The 18,217-nt window shown below is 42.6% G+C and overlaps 1 protein-coding gene across 3 annotated transcripts in view; it reads left to right on the top strand.

Annotated features, from left to right (window-relative positions):
* Window positions 1-18,217, top strand: part of CFAP299 (cilia and flagella associated protein 299) — a 467,999-nt gene that overhangs the window by 442,329 nt on the left and 7,453 nt on the right. For all 3 annotated transcript variants that reach the window (XM_061584792.1, XM_061584793.1, XM_061584791.1), the window contains exon 5: window positions 18,004-18,133. In XM_061584792.1, coding sequence (XP_061440776.1) covers window positions 18,004-18,133 — 130 coding nt within the window. The remainder of the gene's footprint in view (window positions 1-18,003; window positions 18,134-18,217) is intronic.

Raw genomic sequence — 18,217 nt, 5'->3', positions numbered from 1 at the left:
TTTGCTCAGGTGAATGATGTTTAATGGCCCACAGCAGATCTTGGTCACCCCAAATTACATATTTTTCTCTACTTACTCTTCATCATTTTAGTTCTGCACAGATGACCTTGTGAGTGGCCTGCGCCCAGCAGAAACTATGGGCCTGGTACCACACTGTGTACCTGGCAGAAGTACTGGCATCTTGTAGAGGTCACCCTCCCCTTTCCTGGGATGTATGATTTGTCTTGCCACCAGGGGTGTAGTTGTCCAGGGGCTCAGGGAGTCCTAGACCCCTTACTTTTTTGGGAGTAGGGTCCCAGCAGGGTCCCTATGTCTCCAGCATCATATGAGCTGATCAGCATGAAAGAGTGTGTTAGTCACTAAGAAGAGTCTTCTAATATGCTTTCTAGTCTTTTCCTGCTGATTGGAGCCAATCAGAGTGAAAGGAAGTGAGTCACCCACTGAGAAGACTCTTTTCAGTAGCTAATACTCTCCCCTTTCATACTGATCATCTCCTAGGGACATCAGTTGTTGTGGGAGAAGGCATCAACAAGAACCTCATTCTCAACTGAGGAGCAAAATAAGAGGGGAGGAGGGTCTGGCTGTGGCTGAGACTATCATGAAGAGACCCTGCACTTCTGAATTTACCACTACACTACTGCCTGGCACAGTGCAGATTTTTGGGTGGGCATCCCCAGTTTCTTATTGTTTTCTGCATATTTTTGTCACTTTGGGTTGTGCATAGATGCCTTTATCCCTGCCTTGCACCCAGCAAAAGCTCTGGGCCCTGGGGTGTATGAGTTGTCCTGGCCCAGAACAGATTGTGGGGTGGGCACCCTCAGTTACTTATTTTCTTATGATTTTATGACATCATTATGCATTAATGAGCATTTCAGAAGCCCGATCATTTTGATGCAATAAATTTGTTGTTATTCTTGATAGGGAGAGTCTCCAGATCACAGCGATATATGATACAGGTACCCCAACATATATTTTAGGGTTCAGAAACATGTTAACTTTGGCTTGGAGTTGCTGTAGCTGTGAACTTTTCTTCTTTTTGTGTGTTTTTAACGTTCAAGCAAATAAGGAACTGGGAACTAGGAACCAACTTCAGCGGCATTATGTTATCTGAGACTGATGGGAGTTGTAGTCCAACAACATCTGGAGGGCACTGTGTTAAAGACCCAACTCCCTTTCCACCTACCCATCTGTTTCAAACAGATCTAGAAAAGTATGTCTCTTATATTCTATGTCTGACAGTACGTTCCTTCAGAGGTCAAAATTAATCTGCAATCCTATATATTTATCCATTTAACTCAATGAGGTTTAATTTGGAGTAGACATATATAAGACTGGACTCTACCAGAATACATTTCAGCATTTCAGGGGCTATACTTTATTAATGCTGTACCAACTACAACTACCAAATGCTGCTTATGTACATATATTGTCTCAGCCTAAGCTACCTCACAGGGTTGTTGCAAAGATATGTTGACCATTGAACTGTACTGTCACTGATTTTATTTTCCATCAAGTCTGCAAGTTTGGAGAAGTAACACTGTTATGTCTTTGCTGGCTTGAGAGCAGATACTCCAAGGCCAGCCGTTGTCATGGTAACGTGAGATAGCAACTGGGAAAGTTCTAACAGAGTCTGTAAGTTGTGTCTTCTGTATTTTGCCTCTGAACTGAGAGGTTTGTCTTCTGTGTCATGTCTTTGAACTGAGAACTTCTCTCCTAGGGGGGGGGAGCAACTCTACATGTAATCTTAAAGCCTTAAGCCATAATGTCTTGTAGTAAAGACTCTTAACCTGATCTAATGCCTCTGTGATGTTTCTTGCTCAACTTAACTCCAATGTAACATATGCTGTTTCACGCAACAATGCACACACGTCAACAGGGTTATGGGCCCAGATCCACAGCGCGTTACTAAAGAGTAAGTTGCTGGTCTGAACGGCATACGGAGTTCCAGAGAGGGCAGCTTGATTGATTGTGCCAGACAGAGGTGAGCAGGATGGCTGTAAACCTGTCTGGGGGAGGCTTGCCGATGGAATGACTTAATGAAAAGAATTATGCCAGCTGGAAGCCGAGGATGCGGGCTTTGCTGATAAAAGAGGATTTATGGGACATTATAGATGGACCCCCTCCGGCGGTACTGACCGCGGCCTGGACGCGTAGAGATCAGAAGGTGCAAGCTTTTATACTTCTGGCTCTATCAGACTCTCAACTGTTACACGTGAGAGATGTTACAAACACCAAACAGATGTGGGACGTGTTGGAGGCCCTACATGTGCAACAGACTGCAGGATCTAAATTGTGTTTGGCAAGGAAGCTGTACCAGATGCACTTCACAGGTGAGTGCGATATGAGTGAGCATCTCACAGAATTCAGGCGCTTGTTTGCAGAGCTGACGGACCGAGGCGTCGAACACTCTGAGCTTCAGAAGATCTATTTGATCCTGGCTTCACTCGATGGGACTTGGAATAATATGGTCATGGCTTTCGAAGCCATGCCTGACGGAGGTCTGAACGTTGCGTTTATTGAGGAAAAACTGTCCCAGGAATGGCAGCGGAGACAAGAGGCGAAAAGTGCTGAGGAAAAGCAAAGAGCCAAGCTGAAAGAAGAAAGCAGCTGCAGACAGGAAAACAAGCGGGAACAGCAGCGGCTGAAGTCTTGTTATGCCTGTGGGGCTCGTGGGCATTTTCAAAGAGACTGTGCAGTCAAGCGCAACTCCAGGGAAGGAGGCTTGAAGCAGGGAAGTGTGAACTTTGTTTGTAAACAGAAGTCTCAAGATTTAGGACCTATTGACTGGCTTCTTGACAGTGGTGCAAGCCATATATTAATCAAAGACAGGAGTTTGTTTTACACTTCAGAAGACGTGCAGGATTTTGTGCAACTTGCGGATGGATCGCGGAAGAATGTGGAAGCCCGAGGACTGGTGAGATTTGATAAACTAGGAATACTGTCAGATTGTTTGTTTGTACCAGAATTGGCTCATAACATATTGTCAGTCAGAAAACTGGTGAATTGTGGGATGTCAGTCTTGTTTGACAGAGACAAATGTTATGTATTGAGGGGGGATGAAGTGTGCATGCAGGGAAGCCTTAATGATTCACAGTTTGTAATAAAGAGCAGTCAAGCAGGGTGTGCTGTGTTAAACGCTGAGGTACACACACATCAAGGCTGCGTCCATGAATGGCATCAAAGGCTGGAGCATGCAAATTTTGACACGATTAAGAAAACCCCGATGCATAGTGAAGACATGCGTTTGAAGGATTGTGGACAGTTAATGGATTGTGATTCTTGTCATAAAGCTAAAATGACTATTGCACCAATTAACCGGGAGGCTGAAAGAACCACAACAGCTCCCTACCAGCTAGTTCATGTTGATTTATCAGGGCCAATAAATGCTTCACGAGGAGGTGCAAGATTTTTTATGGTAGTGGTCGATGATTTTACGAAATACACTCATGTTTATTTGCTTAAGCAGAAAAGTGAAGCAGAGCAGAAGCTGAAGCTGTTCATTAAGAGAATCTAAACTCAACATGGCGTCACTGTGAAAGCGATACACTCAGACCAGGGGGGGGAATTCACAAGCAAAGCATTGGGTGACTTCCTCGAGAGTAAGGGAATAAACCAGAATTTCACTGCTCCTTACAGCCCATTTTCCAATGGATCTGCTGAGAGAAAAAATAGGGTGCTTCAGGAAGCAATGAGAGCCATGCTGATGGATTGCAGTTTAGGGAATTCTTTCTGGGCAGAGGCGATTTTGTATGCGAATTATATTCACAACAGGGTGTTTCATAGTGCTCTTGGAATGTCTCCTTATGAGAAAATCACTGGTAGAAAGCCTAAAATACAACACATTAAAAAAATTCGGGGCATGTTGCTGGGTCCACATTTCACAGGGAAAAAGAAGAGGCAAGCTGGCGCCCAGAGCACAGCAAGGTTTTGTTTTGGGATTTCAGAATGCATATTTCAGAGTTTGGTGTCCAGAAACACAGCAATTAATCCTGAGCAGAAGCATTAAAGTTGCAGAGAAGCCTTGGGATCAAAGGGAAACAGTCATTCTTACAGGGTCAGATGACACACAAGCACAAACATTTAAGCCAAATCTAGACATAAAGGTGGAGGACACACATATTCCACTCAGAGATGCGTTAAATGAGCTCATTTGTGGGAAACGAAGATCGAAGAAACGCAAGGCTGAGGAAATGGAGGATCCTGGGCACGCTGTGCCAAACACAAGCACAAATGGGGGGGCAGAGAGAGCAGACGCCCTAGTGCCTTTAAGACATTCTACAAGATCAAACATAGGAAAACCGCCTGAAAAATTTACTGTGGGGGTAATTACCAGTCCTGGAATGCATAAACAGGTTGAAATGGATCCTGAAACATTATATTTTACTTGTGTTCAACCAAAGTTTGATTGAATAAAGTTTTAGCTAAATGTGCAGAGATGTTCTGAACTGTACTGAAATGTAAACTGTATTGCAAGATGTATTGTGGAAATGTATTATTGTTATTGTTGTCATGAATTACAGACATGATGGGGAAAAGGGGAGATTGTTGACCATTGAACTGTACTGTCACTGATTTTATTTTCCATCAAGTCTGCAAGTTTGGAGAAGTAACACTGTTATGTCTTTGCTGGCTTGAGAGCAGATACTCCAAGGCCAGCCGTTGTCATGGTAACGTGAGATAGCAACTGGGAAAGTTCTAACAGAGTCTGTAAGTTGTGTCTTCTGTATTTTGCCTCTGAACTGAGAGGTTTGTCTTCTGTGTCATGTCTTTGAACTGAGAACTTCTCTCCTGGGGGGGGGGGAGCAACTCTACATGTAATCTTAAAGCCTTAAGCCATAATGTCTTGTAGTAAAGACTCTTAACCTGATCTAATGCCTCTGTGATGTTTCTTGCTCAACTTAACTCCAATGTAACGTATGCTGTTTCACGCAACAACGCACACACGTCAACAAGATAAACGGGGGAGAGAATGGCAGTGGTCATCGCATTCACAAATCAAAAATAAATCTGGGGAGGGGGGCACACACAAGTAATAAGATGTCTGACAGATAGAATGTTAACAGGTGACGCTTTCCCCGTAATTGTATTTCCATACAAAAAAGGCTTATTTATTGCATTTGTATATCACCTCATAGACGAAGCTCTTTGGGTAGTTTACAACAATTTAAAACATTAAAAACAAATATACAAATTTAAAAACACATTTTTAAAAAGCAATTTAAAAACACATGCTAAAATGCTTACACCATTTAATTTCTACCTGCCCCACAGCTGTCCATAACAACCTGATCTCCTGCAATGCCACCCCTAAACCATGCAAAGAACTCAAGTAAAAAAAAAAAACCCATAGAATTTGGGCATTTTTTTAAAAAAAAAGAACATCTGTAACAGTAAGAAATACGACATTCTCAGGCAAAAAGAAGTTATGAGACAGTAGACATAAAAACCTACACACAAAGCCTTGACAAAGAGCGACAAAAATACTCTTGAGCATGAGCATTTTCACATTTTAAATTTTTACTCATCATTGTTTGCTTATTTATTGCCTTAGGCCAGTCCCTAACTCTCAGCCTAACCTACCTCGTGAAGATGCAGAAGGCAGAATTAAAATGGGGGAAAAGGAAACTAAGGCTACAATCCAATACATGTCTACTCAGAAGTAATCTTTATTGGGTTCAATGGGACTTACTCCCAGGTAAGTGTGTACTCAGTACACACTTGCCTAGGAGTAAATCCCATTAAACCCAATGGGACTTACTTCTGAGTAGACAAGTACTGGATTGCAGATTAGTCCTTGTATTACATGCATCAAATTTTATTTGCCTTAACCAGATTGCTGCATCATTGTACTATAAAGGGTCATATTTTTTCTTCCCCCCCCCCGCAAATTGGTACAGCTTCAGCCTTCACAGTCCTTATGTTGCCTAATTAGTGCAATCCTATACCCAATTTGATTTACCTTGGAGTAAGCTCCATTAAACATAAAGAGACTTACTTCTGAGTAGACTTGTATATATTGTACTGTAAGTCACCTATACAATCATTTTTAACACGTGCTTGTTTGGAACTCTGCATTTGCCATGGGGAGAAGAATTTGCACAAAAGAGCTTCCAGGGAATATCTTCCTCACAAGATGAAGATGCATCCTGCTTGTTAGGAAGAACAGAAGGGCAGGAAAGAAAACTGGAAGCAGCAGCTCTTTAGGACCCTGGCTGCTTGCTGCTGCAACTTCTGCCTGCCCCTCGCTCACCCTGAAGCCTTTCTTTTGGCTCTGCTCACATCTCTCTGTTGGTGAGAGGAAGGCAGAAGCCACCGCTGGAGCTTTGAGTGCCACACACGCACACACGGCATCGTCTCTCACCTCCGCAGCCAGTTCATGTCCATTTTTCTGCTGCCTCCTTGTCCTCCGCCTCTTTTCTCCCTTCACTCCTGTCCATTATTAAACAATTGTTTTCTCTATCTCGTCTCACTCTCCACCTCCTCCCTCGTCACCTCCTCAGCACCCATAGAGCATGAGGGAAGAGTGACACTGCACAGAAGCCCAATTTGAAGCACATGATTTTTATCCACAAATCAGAGGAGCAGAAGACTTCCCCTGCTCCCTCCCAAGTAACGCCCAAAAGTAACGCTGGAAACGTTAAAGTTACAGCTCAAAAGTAATGAAGTTACTACTCATTCTATTACCAGCAAAATGTAACAAAGTTACCCACTCGTTACCCAAAAAAGTAATAAATTACAAGTAACTCGTTATTTGTAACAAGTTACTTCCAAGCTCTGAATTAAACCCATTAATTCTTCTAATATATGGCAAGTATCTTGTCTTTTTAACCTCATTTCCTAGTAGTTGAGAGTGGCAGTTTCCCTGTCCCCTCTTGCTCCTCTTTTCTCCAGGCTTCCTACCACCTTCCCTCATAAAAAAAAGTCTTCTAAAACTTGTACACATCCTTTTAGCTCCTTTCTGAATCCTTTCCAATGAGACAACATCTTTTAAAAGCTGCTCAGGCATTACTCCCTTGAAAAGAATGAAAAGCAGCAAACCCACCTTGCTTTTTCAAAAATAAGGCAAGACAGTGAAAACACTCTATATACCATTGTAAACATTTGACAGCTGTACTTATTTCAACAAAGTATGCTCAATGTTTATAGACAAATACCAAAACCCAGTATCGCAAACTGATTTCCTGAAAGGCAGCATGTGCCTCTGCATTATCCAGTGTGTGTCTGCATATGTCCCACTGAAGTAAGCAGGAAAATCTACCCTGAACAAAAATTGACAGGCAGACTCTGTGCTGTGCTCTTCAATGTCCTATTTGGCAAACCCATGAATGGTGCCAGCAAAAATGATTATATAGTAGTCAGAAATCAAAATGCCTGATGGGTCTGATTTATGTTTCTCACCCCCATTCTTTCTGTCTGCTGTCACCACCCTTTTATTTCACCACTCGTTTGTGGAAAGGCAGGAGTTTCAGTTGCGAGAGGCTGGAAATCAAGCCGGATGACTGACATCATAAACTTGTGGAACCGCAAAGTGAAAAAAGCTGTTGAGCCATCATTGTTCGTAATTAGTTTTTGACTGAATTCCCATTCTGCTATAGGGAACAGTTTTATCTGGATGTATTTGTGTGGGTGGAGAGAGAAAATTGGAGAACTGAAGGAAAGGAGCTCTTCATCTGGCAAAAGAGATTGAGAGAGACAGAAAAACAAGCAGAATTTAAATAGTGCAGTGCACCATGAGGAAATTCACATGCAGCCATCTTGTCTTCTGCTGTTTGACACAGCAGGTATCACCTCATTTATTTATATTCATATATTACATCTATATCTCAACCTTCTGACGAGTTCAGGGCATGGTACTCATGACATTATCCCATTCTATTCTCTTCAAACATAGTGAGCTTCATGTTTGAACTGGAATTTGAACATGGTCTGCTCACTCCAAATCCAGCAGAGTATTTGCATTGTGCCACACTAGCTTTCCATTTTTTAAGCCACCTGGCATAAACGAAGAACGTCCCTAATATACATGTTTTGATGAGAGTGGCTGTATACTATAGCCAGCATAGATTTTTTGCATTCCGCAATGTTAAATTGAAAATACCCCATGCCATTCTGATGCTTCCCATAAGCTCATATCAAAATAAAATCTTACAAAACTTACAGTCCTGAACTCAGAAACACTTGCTTAACAACCCTTTAGATTTTCATGGTGATACACAAAACAGTCAGAGAGAATCGAGAGTTCAAAGTGTAAAGAGAGAGAGAGGAAAAAATAGACCCCTGTTGGACTTTTTTCTGTCAGAGTTCTCATAATATGTAGAAATTAATAAAAAGTCAGCCATCTTCACAGAGTACCTGTAATCCTATTCCTGCCCTTGCCCCGTACTCTGACCTTCATCTTCTGCCGTTTAAAGTTTAAAAAATGTGTGGCCAATTTTTAATTAATTTAAGAAATTTAGCTTTGAAGTCAATGATAAGCTGGGGCATGCTGAGTAAGAACCAACTGTCAGTGTTCTAAAAGCCAGACTCACAGCTGCTTGGCTTGGCTTGGCTAATCAAGGGGCCACACACATGCCAGACCTTTATTTCACTTTAGACAGTCATGGCTTCCCCCCAAAAATCCCAGGAAATGTAGTTTGTGAAGGGTGCTAAGACTCCTATTCCCCTGACAGAGCTTCAGTGGCCAGAGTGGTTTAACAGTCAGCTGCTCTGATTGAAGCTCTGTGAGGGGAAAGGGGCATCTCCTAGCAACTCTCAGCACCCTTCACTAACTACACTTCCCAGAATTCTATGTGGGAAGCCATGACTGTCTAAAGTGGCATAAATGTCTGGTGTGGATGTGGCCTGTGACAGCTTTGGTTTAAATTTGGGTGGGAGGCTACATGTGCCTCCTGTAGAATAAAAAGGTGGAGGAAACCCTGAAAAAGAATAAGACTGTACACAATGTTTTCCTTTTCAAAAGGAAAAGGGCTTCCCCTCTGCCCAGTGCCCACCCACCCAATCTCTTCCCCTCCCCTCCCCCTTTCTGCCATCCTCCTCCTCTCCCTCTTGCCCCTTCCCCCCTCCCCCCATGGTTAGTTTTACCTATCTTAAGTATAATTGCATGGGAGTAAATCCCATTGAACTCAATAAGCATGCAAATGATCAAACCTGCCCTCCCCTCCTCCTCCTTCCCATCACCTCCCTTTTGCGCCTTCCCATCCCCTTCCTTCGCCCTCCTCCCTCCCCTTCTAATCCCCTCCTTCTGCTCCCCTTTCCCTTCCCTTCCTCCTTCCCTCTCATCTCCCCTCCCTCTTCTCCTCCCTCAAGGTCAGTTTTACCTCTCCTAACCATTATTGCATGGGAGTAAATCCCATTGAACTCAATCAGCATGCAAATTATCAGACCTGTCTTTTCCCTCCTTCCCCCTCCTCTCTCTTCCTCCCCTCCCCTCTTCCGTCTTCCTCCTCCCCTGCCCCTCCCTCTTCTCTTCCTCCCATGGTCAGTTTTACCTATCCTAAGCATGATTGCACAGGGGTAAATCCCACTGAACTCAATAAGCATGCAAATGATCAAACCTGCCCTCCTCCTCCCCTTCTCCTCCTGCCTGTTCCCATCCCCCTCTTCCCCTTTCCTTCCTCCCCTACCCCTGCCCGTCCTCCCCCTCCCCTTCCCCTGTGGTCAGTTTCAAAATCCTAAACATGATTGCAGGGGAGTGAATCCCACTGAACTCATTAAGAATGCAAATAAACAATCCATTCTCAGCAAACTTGCACAGGATCCCATTTCTTATCTCCTGGATTAAAAAGCAGAAAAAATCACTAATGGGCAAAACCAAAAACCTCTTGAGGTTTAATAACATACCTATAGCCCACAGATATTTCTATCAAACTTTAAAAAGAGACCTGACCTCCTCTCTGAGATATTGGACTGTCCTACAAATTTGTAAAAATGCAAACACAATTTGGGTTGGTCTTTCACAGTCCAATCCACTTCCTGTGTAGCTTAGAAGAATTTGGTAATGTGCCTCTGAGCTTATGGTGAATGGTGGCAACACCTGCAATCAACCCAAATAACAGAAACAAAACATGTGCTGTGCTGATATTATTTTAGCAGGGAGGAAACAACAATATTAAGACAGTTGATATAGTTCAGATAGTCACTTTAAATATGTTTGATTTATTTTGCAATTTTAGTGAATTTCCCTATAGTAAATCATTTTCTTTTGCTTCTGTTTCTGTGAATATATGAAGTACAGCAACACTTTGCAACACTAAAAAAAAGCTCCAAAACAATTGTGGAATAATGGCACTGACTGTTCTGCAGAATAGTTTCCAATGGACATGAGGAATGTCTCAATGTATTCTAGCAAAATTCTAGGTGTGCTCTGTTTTTAATTGACCATGCCCACCTTTCCTTAAGTGGAGTGGCTTAAGCATAGCAGGCTGAAAACATGCATCTTGGGCACGCCAAGTTTTTTTCCCCCATCAGCTAGATTCATTGCTTAAGTAGCAACATATTGTAATTCGTCTGATTTTACATCAAACTGTAGTCTCAGATTCAACTGTTAATGCACCCTGAATAGAAATAGAACATAACCTCCAGTTTGAAATACAAAAGGTTGTCTTCATCATCATATGACATTGACCAATAAAAAGGCTTTGAAATTAATAAAAATAAAATTGACACAGATTTCTAGGATGAATAATGAGAGAAATATAATTTTCTAGGTTAGATTTTCTGTAGAAACAGTAGTAACACAGGAAAGAAGCAAAGTAAGAATACCAACAAACATACAAAAATGTAATTCTCCATCTTTGGAGATGGCAGGTGTTGCCACCACTCACCATATGTTCAGAGGCACATTACCAAATTCTTCCAAGCTACACAGGAAGTGGATTGGACTGTGAAAGACCAACCCAAATTGCGTTTGCATTTTGACAAATTTGTAGGACAGTCCAATATCTCAGAGAGGAGGTCAGGTCTCTGCTCCCCTGGTGTGTGCACTATAGCTGCTCAATTTCCCTACCTTTTAAAGTTTGATAGAAATATCTGTGGGCTATAGGTACATTCTTAAACTGCATGTGTTTTTTGTCTATTAGTGAATATTGTTAAAAGGCTTTATAGTGGAGCATTTTAATTGCAGATAGCTTGGGGTGTTTTGAGTATACTAATTTACTAATTTGGCAGTTAGTTCTAATTTGGCAAAGCCATTCAGTTCATTCAGTAATCTTCCATTCCATAATTGGTTCTATCAATTATATAAACAAACAAACACAAATAAACAAACAAGGATGATGGTATGGTTACCTTTTCTAAGTGCCAAAGCCTTATGTCTGAAGCAACAGGATTGCACGCTTACCCATACATATGAGTAAGAATGCCAGCCTGTTTCAGTTCCTTTGCTGAGTCTCTGACCCTTAATTACTCCTATACTATTCTTTACATGTATGCAAAGAGCACCAAAGCCAGTGAGATGATCAGATAATAAGGAACCATAAACAGAAAAAGAAAAAAGAAATTTAATGAAAAGCAATAAGGGCCAATGAGAAGAATGCCAGATCCTCCTACTACCATGGGGATGTAAAGCGCTTAGAGATTTCTTGAAATATAAAGTGTTATACAAGATAAATAAAGTAACTACATGGTGCCTTTCTGAGACTCCAGGGAAGGCAGAAGAGACAGGTAAGCATTCTGCTATTTAGTATCCTTCCAGTGTAGAAGGAAACATTTGATTAGTTCTTTTTAGCCAAAGTTTGCATTGGGCCATAAAGATGCTCTATGATTGTACCAATCAGCACTGATTGCTTGGAGTTAAGTAAGTTCACCAGCCTAACTGAAATTACTTTCAAGAAATCATAAATATGCTGAGGAAAATGTCAGGGGAGCATTTATTTTCTTTTTCACAGTTCTGGACAATTCCCAGTCTGTCCTTCTGACATTGATCAGTAAGATTTGGAAATTAGGTGTGTGTGAAATGGGTCTTTTTGTGTGGCTTGAAGGTTCTTGAAATGCACCAGAAACTGATAGAAATTGTAACATGTTTTGGATATTCATCAATGTCTCTTGGCTGGTAAATGCCCATCTTTTATAGGTAAAGCATGTAGTGAGGATGAAATAGCCACCAGCTTGGTTGGCCTTGTAACTGATCAGTAACTGTTGGAATTGTTTGTGCCATGAGACTGGTTTGGTTTCCAATAGGCTGTCCTGAACAGTGGCCTTCACTGATAAATGTTGGAAATTATGATGACACTTCATCCATTTTGGCACATGTTTAGTCACAAAATAGGTTGTGTCTGACTATGTCATACTGAGGGTAGCCTCTTTGAAATCAATGGGTCATGATCAGAGCTTGGAAAAGTTACTTTTTTAAAACTACAACTCCCATCAGCCCCAGCCAGCATGGCTATTGGATTGGGTTGATGGGAGTTGTAGTTCAAAAAAGTAACTTTTCTAAGCTCTGGTCATGATTAACTCATGACTGATTTCAGTGAGTCTACCCTCAGTATGATTTAGTTGGATTCGATCCATTGCCTATGCCCTGGAGAGGGCTATTTGATCCTGAAAGGTGGTATAAAACACATGGGGTTTTTTCCCTGTTATCTTTTCAGCTTATAGGTTTTTGTAGTTCAATACAATTTGATTCATTCTGGAAGAACAACCACCTTTATTGTAGCACCAACTGTAACCTAAGAATCGTGATAGCCCTAATACAACTAAATCTAATTTGGATTAATAGAATTAAAATGGAAATGGACTGCCTTCAAGTCAATCCCGATTTATGGCTACCCTATGAATAGGGATTTCATGGTAAGTGGTATTCAGAGGGGGTTTACCATTGCCTCCCTCCAAGGCTAGTCCTCCCCAGCTGGCTAGAGCCTGCTCAGCTTGCCACAGCTGCACAAGCCAGCCCCTTCCTTGTCCGCAGCTGCCAGCTGGTAGGCAACTGGGCTCCTTGGGACTATGCAGCTTGCCCATGGCTGCACAGGTGGCAGGGCACGTAACCCCTGAGCCACTCACTGTGGGGGTGATCTTTAGCAGGCCCTTTACACCCAGGAGACATGAGTGGGGATTTGAACTCACAGACTTACCCCTGAAGGACCAGGTCCGCAGTCTTGGGGTCATACTTGAATCCCAGCTGTCCATGGAGGCTCAGATTACAGCAGTGAGCTGGGCAGCTTGGTATCAATTACATCTGATACGGAGACTGCGTCCCTATCTTCCTGTTCACCTGCTCCCTCAGGTGATACATGCCCTGGTCTCCTCTCGCTTAGACTACTGCAATGCGCTCTACGTGGGGTTACCCTTGAAAACGGTCCGGAAATTACAGCTGGTACAGAATGCGGCGGCACGCTTGATTACGCATAGCCATCGCTGGGAGCATATCACCCCAGTGTTATTAGATCTTCACTGGTTACCAGTTGTCTACCGGGCCCAATTCAACGTGTTGGTGCTGACCTTTAAAACGCTATACGGTTTCGGCCCAGTATATCTGAAGGAACGCCTCCAGAATCACCGATTGTGCCACCTGACGAGATCAGCCTCGCAAGACCTTCTCTCGGTCCCACCGGTGAGAACAGCTAGGCTGGTGCGGACCAGAGAGAGGGCATTCTCTGTTGTGGCCCCCACCCTCTGGAACTCCCTCCCTTTTGATCTCAGACATGCTCCCTCCTTCTCCAGCTATCGCCGAGCCTTGAAGACCTGGCCGTTCAGGCAGGCCTACAAGATTGGGACAGATTAATTTATGTTATAATTGAATTAACGGATGGTTTCTTTAGCTTAAAATTTGATTATGTTGATGTATATGTATTGCTTTTATTCTGTTGTTCGTCGCCTAGAGTGTCCCTAACCCGGACAGATAGGCGGCTGAAAAATAAAATTTATTATTATTATTATTATTTATTATCATGTCAAGAATGGACTTGCAAAGGGGGCTTTGACTCACTGGCAATGTATGTGGCCAGACTGATAACTGGGACCAGGCGGTCCGAACATATAACACCGATTCTGGCCCGCTTGCACTGGTTGCCTATATGTTTCCGGGCTCGATTCAAGGTGCTGGTTTTAACCTATAAAGCCTTGCACGGCACGGGGCCACAATATCTGATGGAACGTCTCTCCCGATACGAACCTACCCGTACACTCCGCTCCACATCGAAGGCCCTCCTCCGGGTGCCTACTCAGAGAGAAGCCCGGAAGGTGATAACAAGAAAAAGGGCCTTCTCAGTGGTGGCCCCGAACTATGGAATATTCTTCCTGATGAGGTACGCCTGGCGCCAACATTACTATCTTTTTGGCGCCAGGTAAAAACCTTCCTCTTCTCCCAGGCATTTTAGTTTCAGTTTTTAGCTTTTTAGCATCTTAGTATTTTTAGCATTTCAGCTTTTTAATATTTAATATGCATTTGTATGTGTATATATATGTTTTTAATCTTTTTGATATTATTAGTGTATGTTTAAATTGCTTGATATGTGGTTTTAATTGTATATCAGATGTTTTACTTGTTGTGAACCGCCCACAGAGCTTCGGCTATGGGGCGGTATATAAATTGAATGAATGAATGAATGAATGAATGAATAAATAAATAAATAAATAAATAAATAAATAAATAAATAAATGTGTGTGCCTGGGGTGCCCAGGGTGCAAAACTTGGCACATGAAAGAAGTTATTATCCCGCAGCTGATGAATGGTTCTTTCCCTGCAAGTCTAATTTATTTTTAATGATTAGGGGGAAATCCTTCATAGGAGAGACATCTTTTTCTTCTTTCAGAATGAGAGGTAGAAAGTTTTCACTTGAAAGTGTTTTTTTTTTCCTTCCCAGCACAATTTCAGTTGCACAATCTGTCTGTTAGCTGAGCTGCATTATGGTGAGTGATGGAGACTGCAAGGCAGCAATGCTAGATAAACAGATATATATAACTATTAACACCTGCAATCCAAAATTGTGGCTTGCTAGTTCAAATCTATACTGTATGTGAAACTGAACATGCACGTCTACACACAGAGAGAGATTTTCTCTTTGGTCTCTTTAGCCCACAGTTTTCCCATGTCTGCCAGTTTCCCTTCCTGAAAATATCATGCTGCATAGGTTGTCCCCAATACATCTTTTTACATAGCCCTTTCTTTTTCAATGCCACATATTTTCCATTCCTCTTTCCCTCAAGTTCTTGCCTCCTCCACTTCTTCTATACTTCATTCCTGCTTTTCAGCCTACTTCCAACCATTCTGACTGTTGCCCCCCCTTCTCAGCTTCCCAGCATTCAGCTTCCATGCATTCAGCCTCCTCTTCTGTTTTCTTCCTTTACTTCTCCTGTTCCTGGTTCTTCCCAACCAAACTGACATTTCATTTCCCTCACTGAAGCAGCACTATTTAGCAATATCCTATTGCTCGTGTTTCTGTGATGAGCACATAGAATGATTGCAAGTATGATGAAGGGACAGCATCTCCCACCTTCCTTGCAGAGTAGACCAAGCTGAGAGGTGCTGCCTCCTTAAGTAACCAGCTGCCACCACCCATATTCTTTCTGAAATTTGGACACATGGGAACCTAGACCTACAGCATTTACTTGTGGAGAATGGACAGACCGTAGCGAGTTCCCTTTAAATCCCCTTAGGTAGCTTAAACATGAGCTGCCCAGATCCTGTGATCTAGCAAAGTTAGTCAGCTTTAAACTTGCTGTTCCAGACTGTATGAAATGATTCAGGATGAGTGAGCAGCACAGGAGAGGAAAAAACTATAAATAATTTCTGGCTAATCTAGATTATTATCTCAAAGTTAGTTCAGCAACCTACATAAAGCACAACATTCTTGGTACATGCAGAAAGCATAAGACCAATTTTGAGGTTAAAGTGAGCAGGCAGAATTCCTCAGGGCAAACCGGTGAAAAAATATGGTAAAACCACCTCATTTTTATTTTGTGTTCTAAGAAGGGTGATGATTGACTCGGGCAAATCAAATCAAAAGGTAGCAAGCAGAGGCATTGTTGGGGGTTGTCTTGCATCTTGTGTGCTGAGGCCCAGATTGCCTGCCTCTTCCTTCCCCTTGAAAAAATGTTGCTTACTGGGCACACTCCAGAGTATATTGCCAATGAGACCCCAGCCACACACCATCTTTATGCTTTAATTCGGATATGCTTTAATTCCTGCATTGACTGTCGGGAGTCATGTACTCCCAGCAGGGTCACCCATGGCAGTAAGGTCAAGGGAGAGGAACCAGACAAAGAACTATCCAGGGATGTCCTCAATGGCAGAACAGGCGGAGGATAACAATGTGTATGTTACAATGGCTGTGAAGGCGGATGAAGGCTGCAGCAGATAAAAGACTTCCAATCATTGTGGTATCCATGCCATTGGATCAAAGCCTTTTTCTGTCAAGATTGTGTGTTGATTGTCGTGCACCAATCTCCCCACATAAAACAAATTCATGCACAGGCATCTTCCAACCAAACCAAACCAAACCAAAAGTCCCATGGCGATCAGCGAATGGCGACGGGCAGGACTGTGAATGAAAGAATGAATGAATGGACTCAATGGCCATATAGGCCTCTTCCAATTCTATTATCTTAATGTGTCCTGAGACACCCATTTTTGTTTAAATATGCACATAAGCAGCAGTTCTTGCCTATATATCACAGGTGGGTGGAGGGCCCAATCCATATATAGTGGATTATAGATATTTCTATTAGCATCCCCACAGCTCAGGGTGAGCCCTCAGAGCTGGTGTCTGAAAGTCAGCCTATGTATGTATGTATACACACACAGTTATATATGCAAATATTATGCAAATCTGTTTCATGGGCCTCTTCCCCCAAATCTTTTATGTACCTGAGTGCATATAGACTGAACAGATGGGAAAAATGCCTTAGCATTAGCCATGCACAGGCCTTTGGGAAAGAGAACTGGGAATGATCTGTCTTGAATTGCTGTCAGGTGGGATTAAGACCGAGTACACACCATACATGTAAATCGTATCGCCCCTCCCACCCAAGAATTCTGTGAACTGTAGTCTGGTAAGGGTGAGAGAAAGGTTGGCACTCAGCTTTCTGAAAACTTGCTTGCTTTCTGTTACAGCAAGCAAGCCATAAAATTGCAGCAGCCCAGCCAGTGGCTAGGGAGATGACAAGCAGATGACAAGCAACCACTGTTTTGACTGCCATGGCTTTCCTGCAAGACGTCCTGGAAACTATAGGTTTCAGTTAGCCTATTTGCAGAATTCCTTTTCTTCCTGGGGACCCTGAGAGGGAAGACAGGATAGTTAAGTGAACTTGCATTGATAATGCAGACACACACACCCTGCCGGCATTCAAAGGGCTGCTCCTGACATGATGCCATTTTTCCCCACAGTAATGCTTTGAAATGGTTCCTGTGGAGACATTCAGATGGAAAGCATTATTAGCAATTCATGTAGATTTTTGAAGATAAGAGCTAGAAGCAAGATACCAGATTCTCGGTGGCTGCTACTCACAGATCTTTCCTGAGCTACTCTTGCCGTGTTCTCCAAATTTGTTCCATCATGGAAATCTTTCCAAAAAGGATACTCACTGAAGAAAGGCTTATATGGAATCATGGAGTAAACTGTCATATTATAGTGCAGTAGTTGGATGGGTGGGCTTACACGTGAAGCATATAGGTTTGCATCCTTAACAGGATTTTAACCCAGTCCAGAGCTGGAGCTACGTGTTATTACCAAGATGTGGTTACTGCTGAATATCGTGGGCCTACATCTCTTCCCTCAGTTTATAAATGCAAAATGTCCGCCGTGATCTCATTGCATTGCAAGTTCCCCTCCCTGCCACTTTGATTGGCTGCTGTTCACAGGGGCGGGGGAAACCTTGGCGCAGTGACTCCATGGTAAACATTTTGCTGTTCTACTGAGTGACGAGTGTGGCACTGCTGGAAAACCACTTGAGGTAGAGGGAATGTGAAGTAAGCGCTCACCATGATTGTAAGATTAGACCAAGCCCAACAGTCTACACACTCCATCGCAAACAGATACTTTGCACTGATTACGCTTTGCTTTTTTGCAGTTTCTACAATTGGGATAGAAACATCTGCTGCTTGAATTCAAGTCCAAATTACCAAGTGATTGCAGAAAATGTGTGTGGTGTGCTCTTCAAGAACAAGTCTGACAGAAAGGTCATTAATGTGGACCCTAAGGTAGAAACGTTACTTTCAATATTTCTGATTTCCCTCAAACAACATCCCTGTCTGTATCAAAGACTGCTTTTTCGGTGCTCACTT

This window comes from Rhineura floridana, chromosome 9 (assembly GCF_030035675.1).
Source record: "Rhineura floridana isolate rRhiFlo1 chromosome 9, rRhiFlo1.hap2, whole genome shotgun sequence".
In the NCBI taxonomy this organism is placed as follows: Eukaryota; Metazoa; Chordata; class Lepidosauria; order Squamata; family Rhineuridae; genus Rhineura; species Rhineura floridana.
This window is presented reverse-complemented; position numbering and strand designations above follow the sequence as displayed.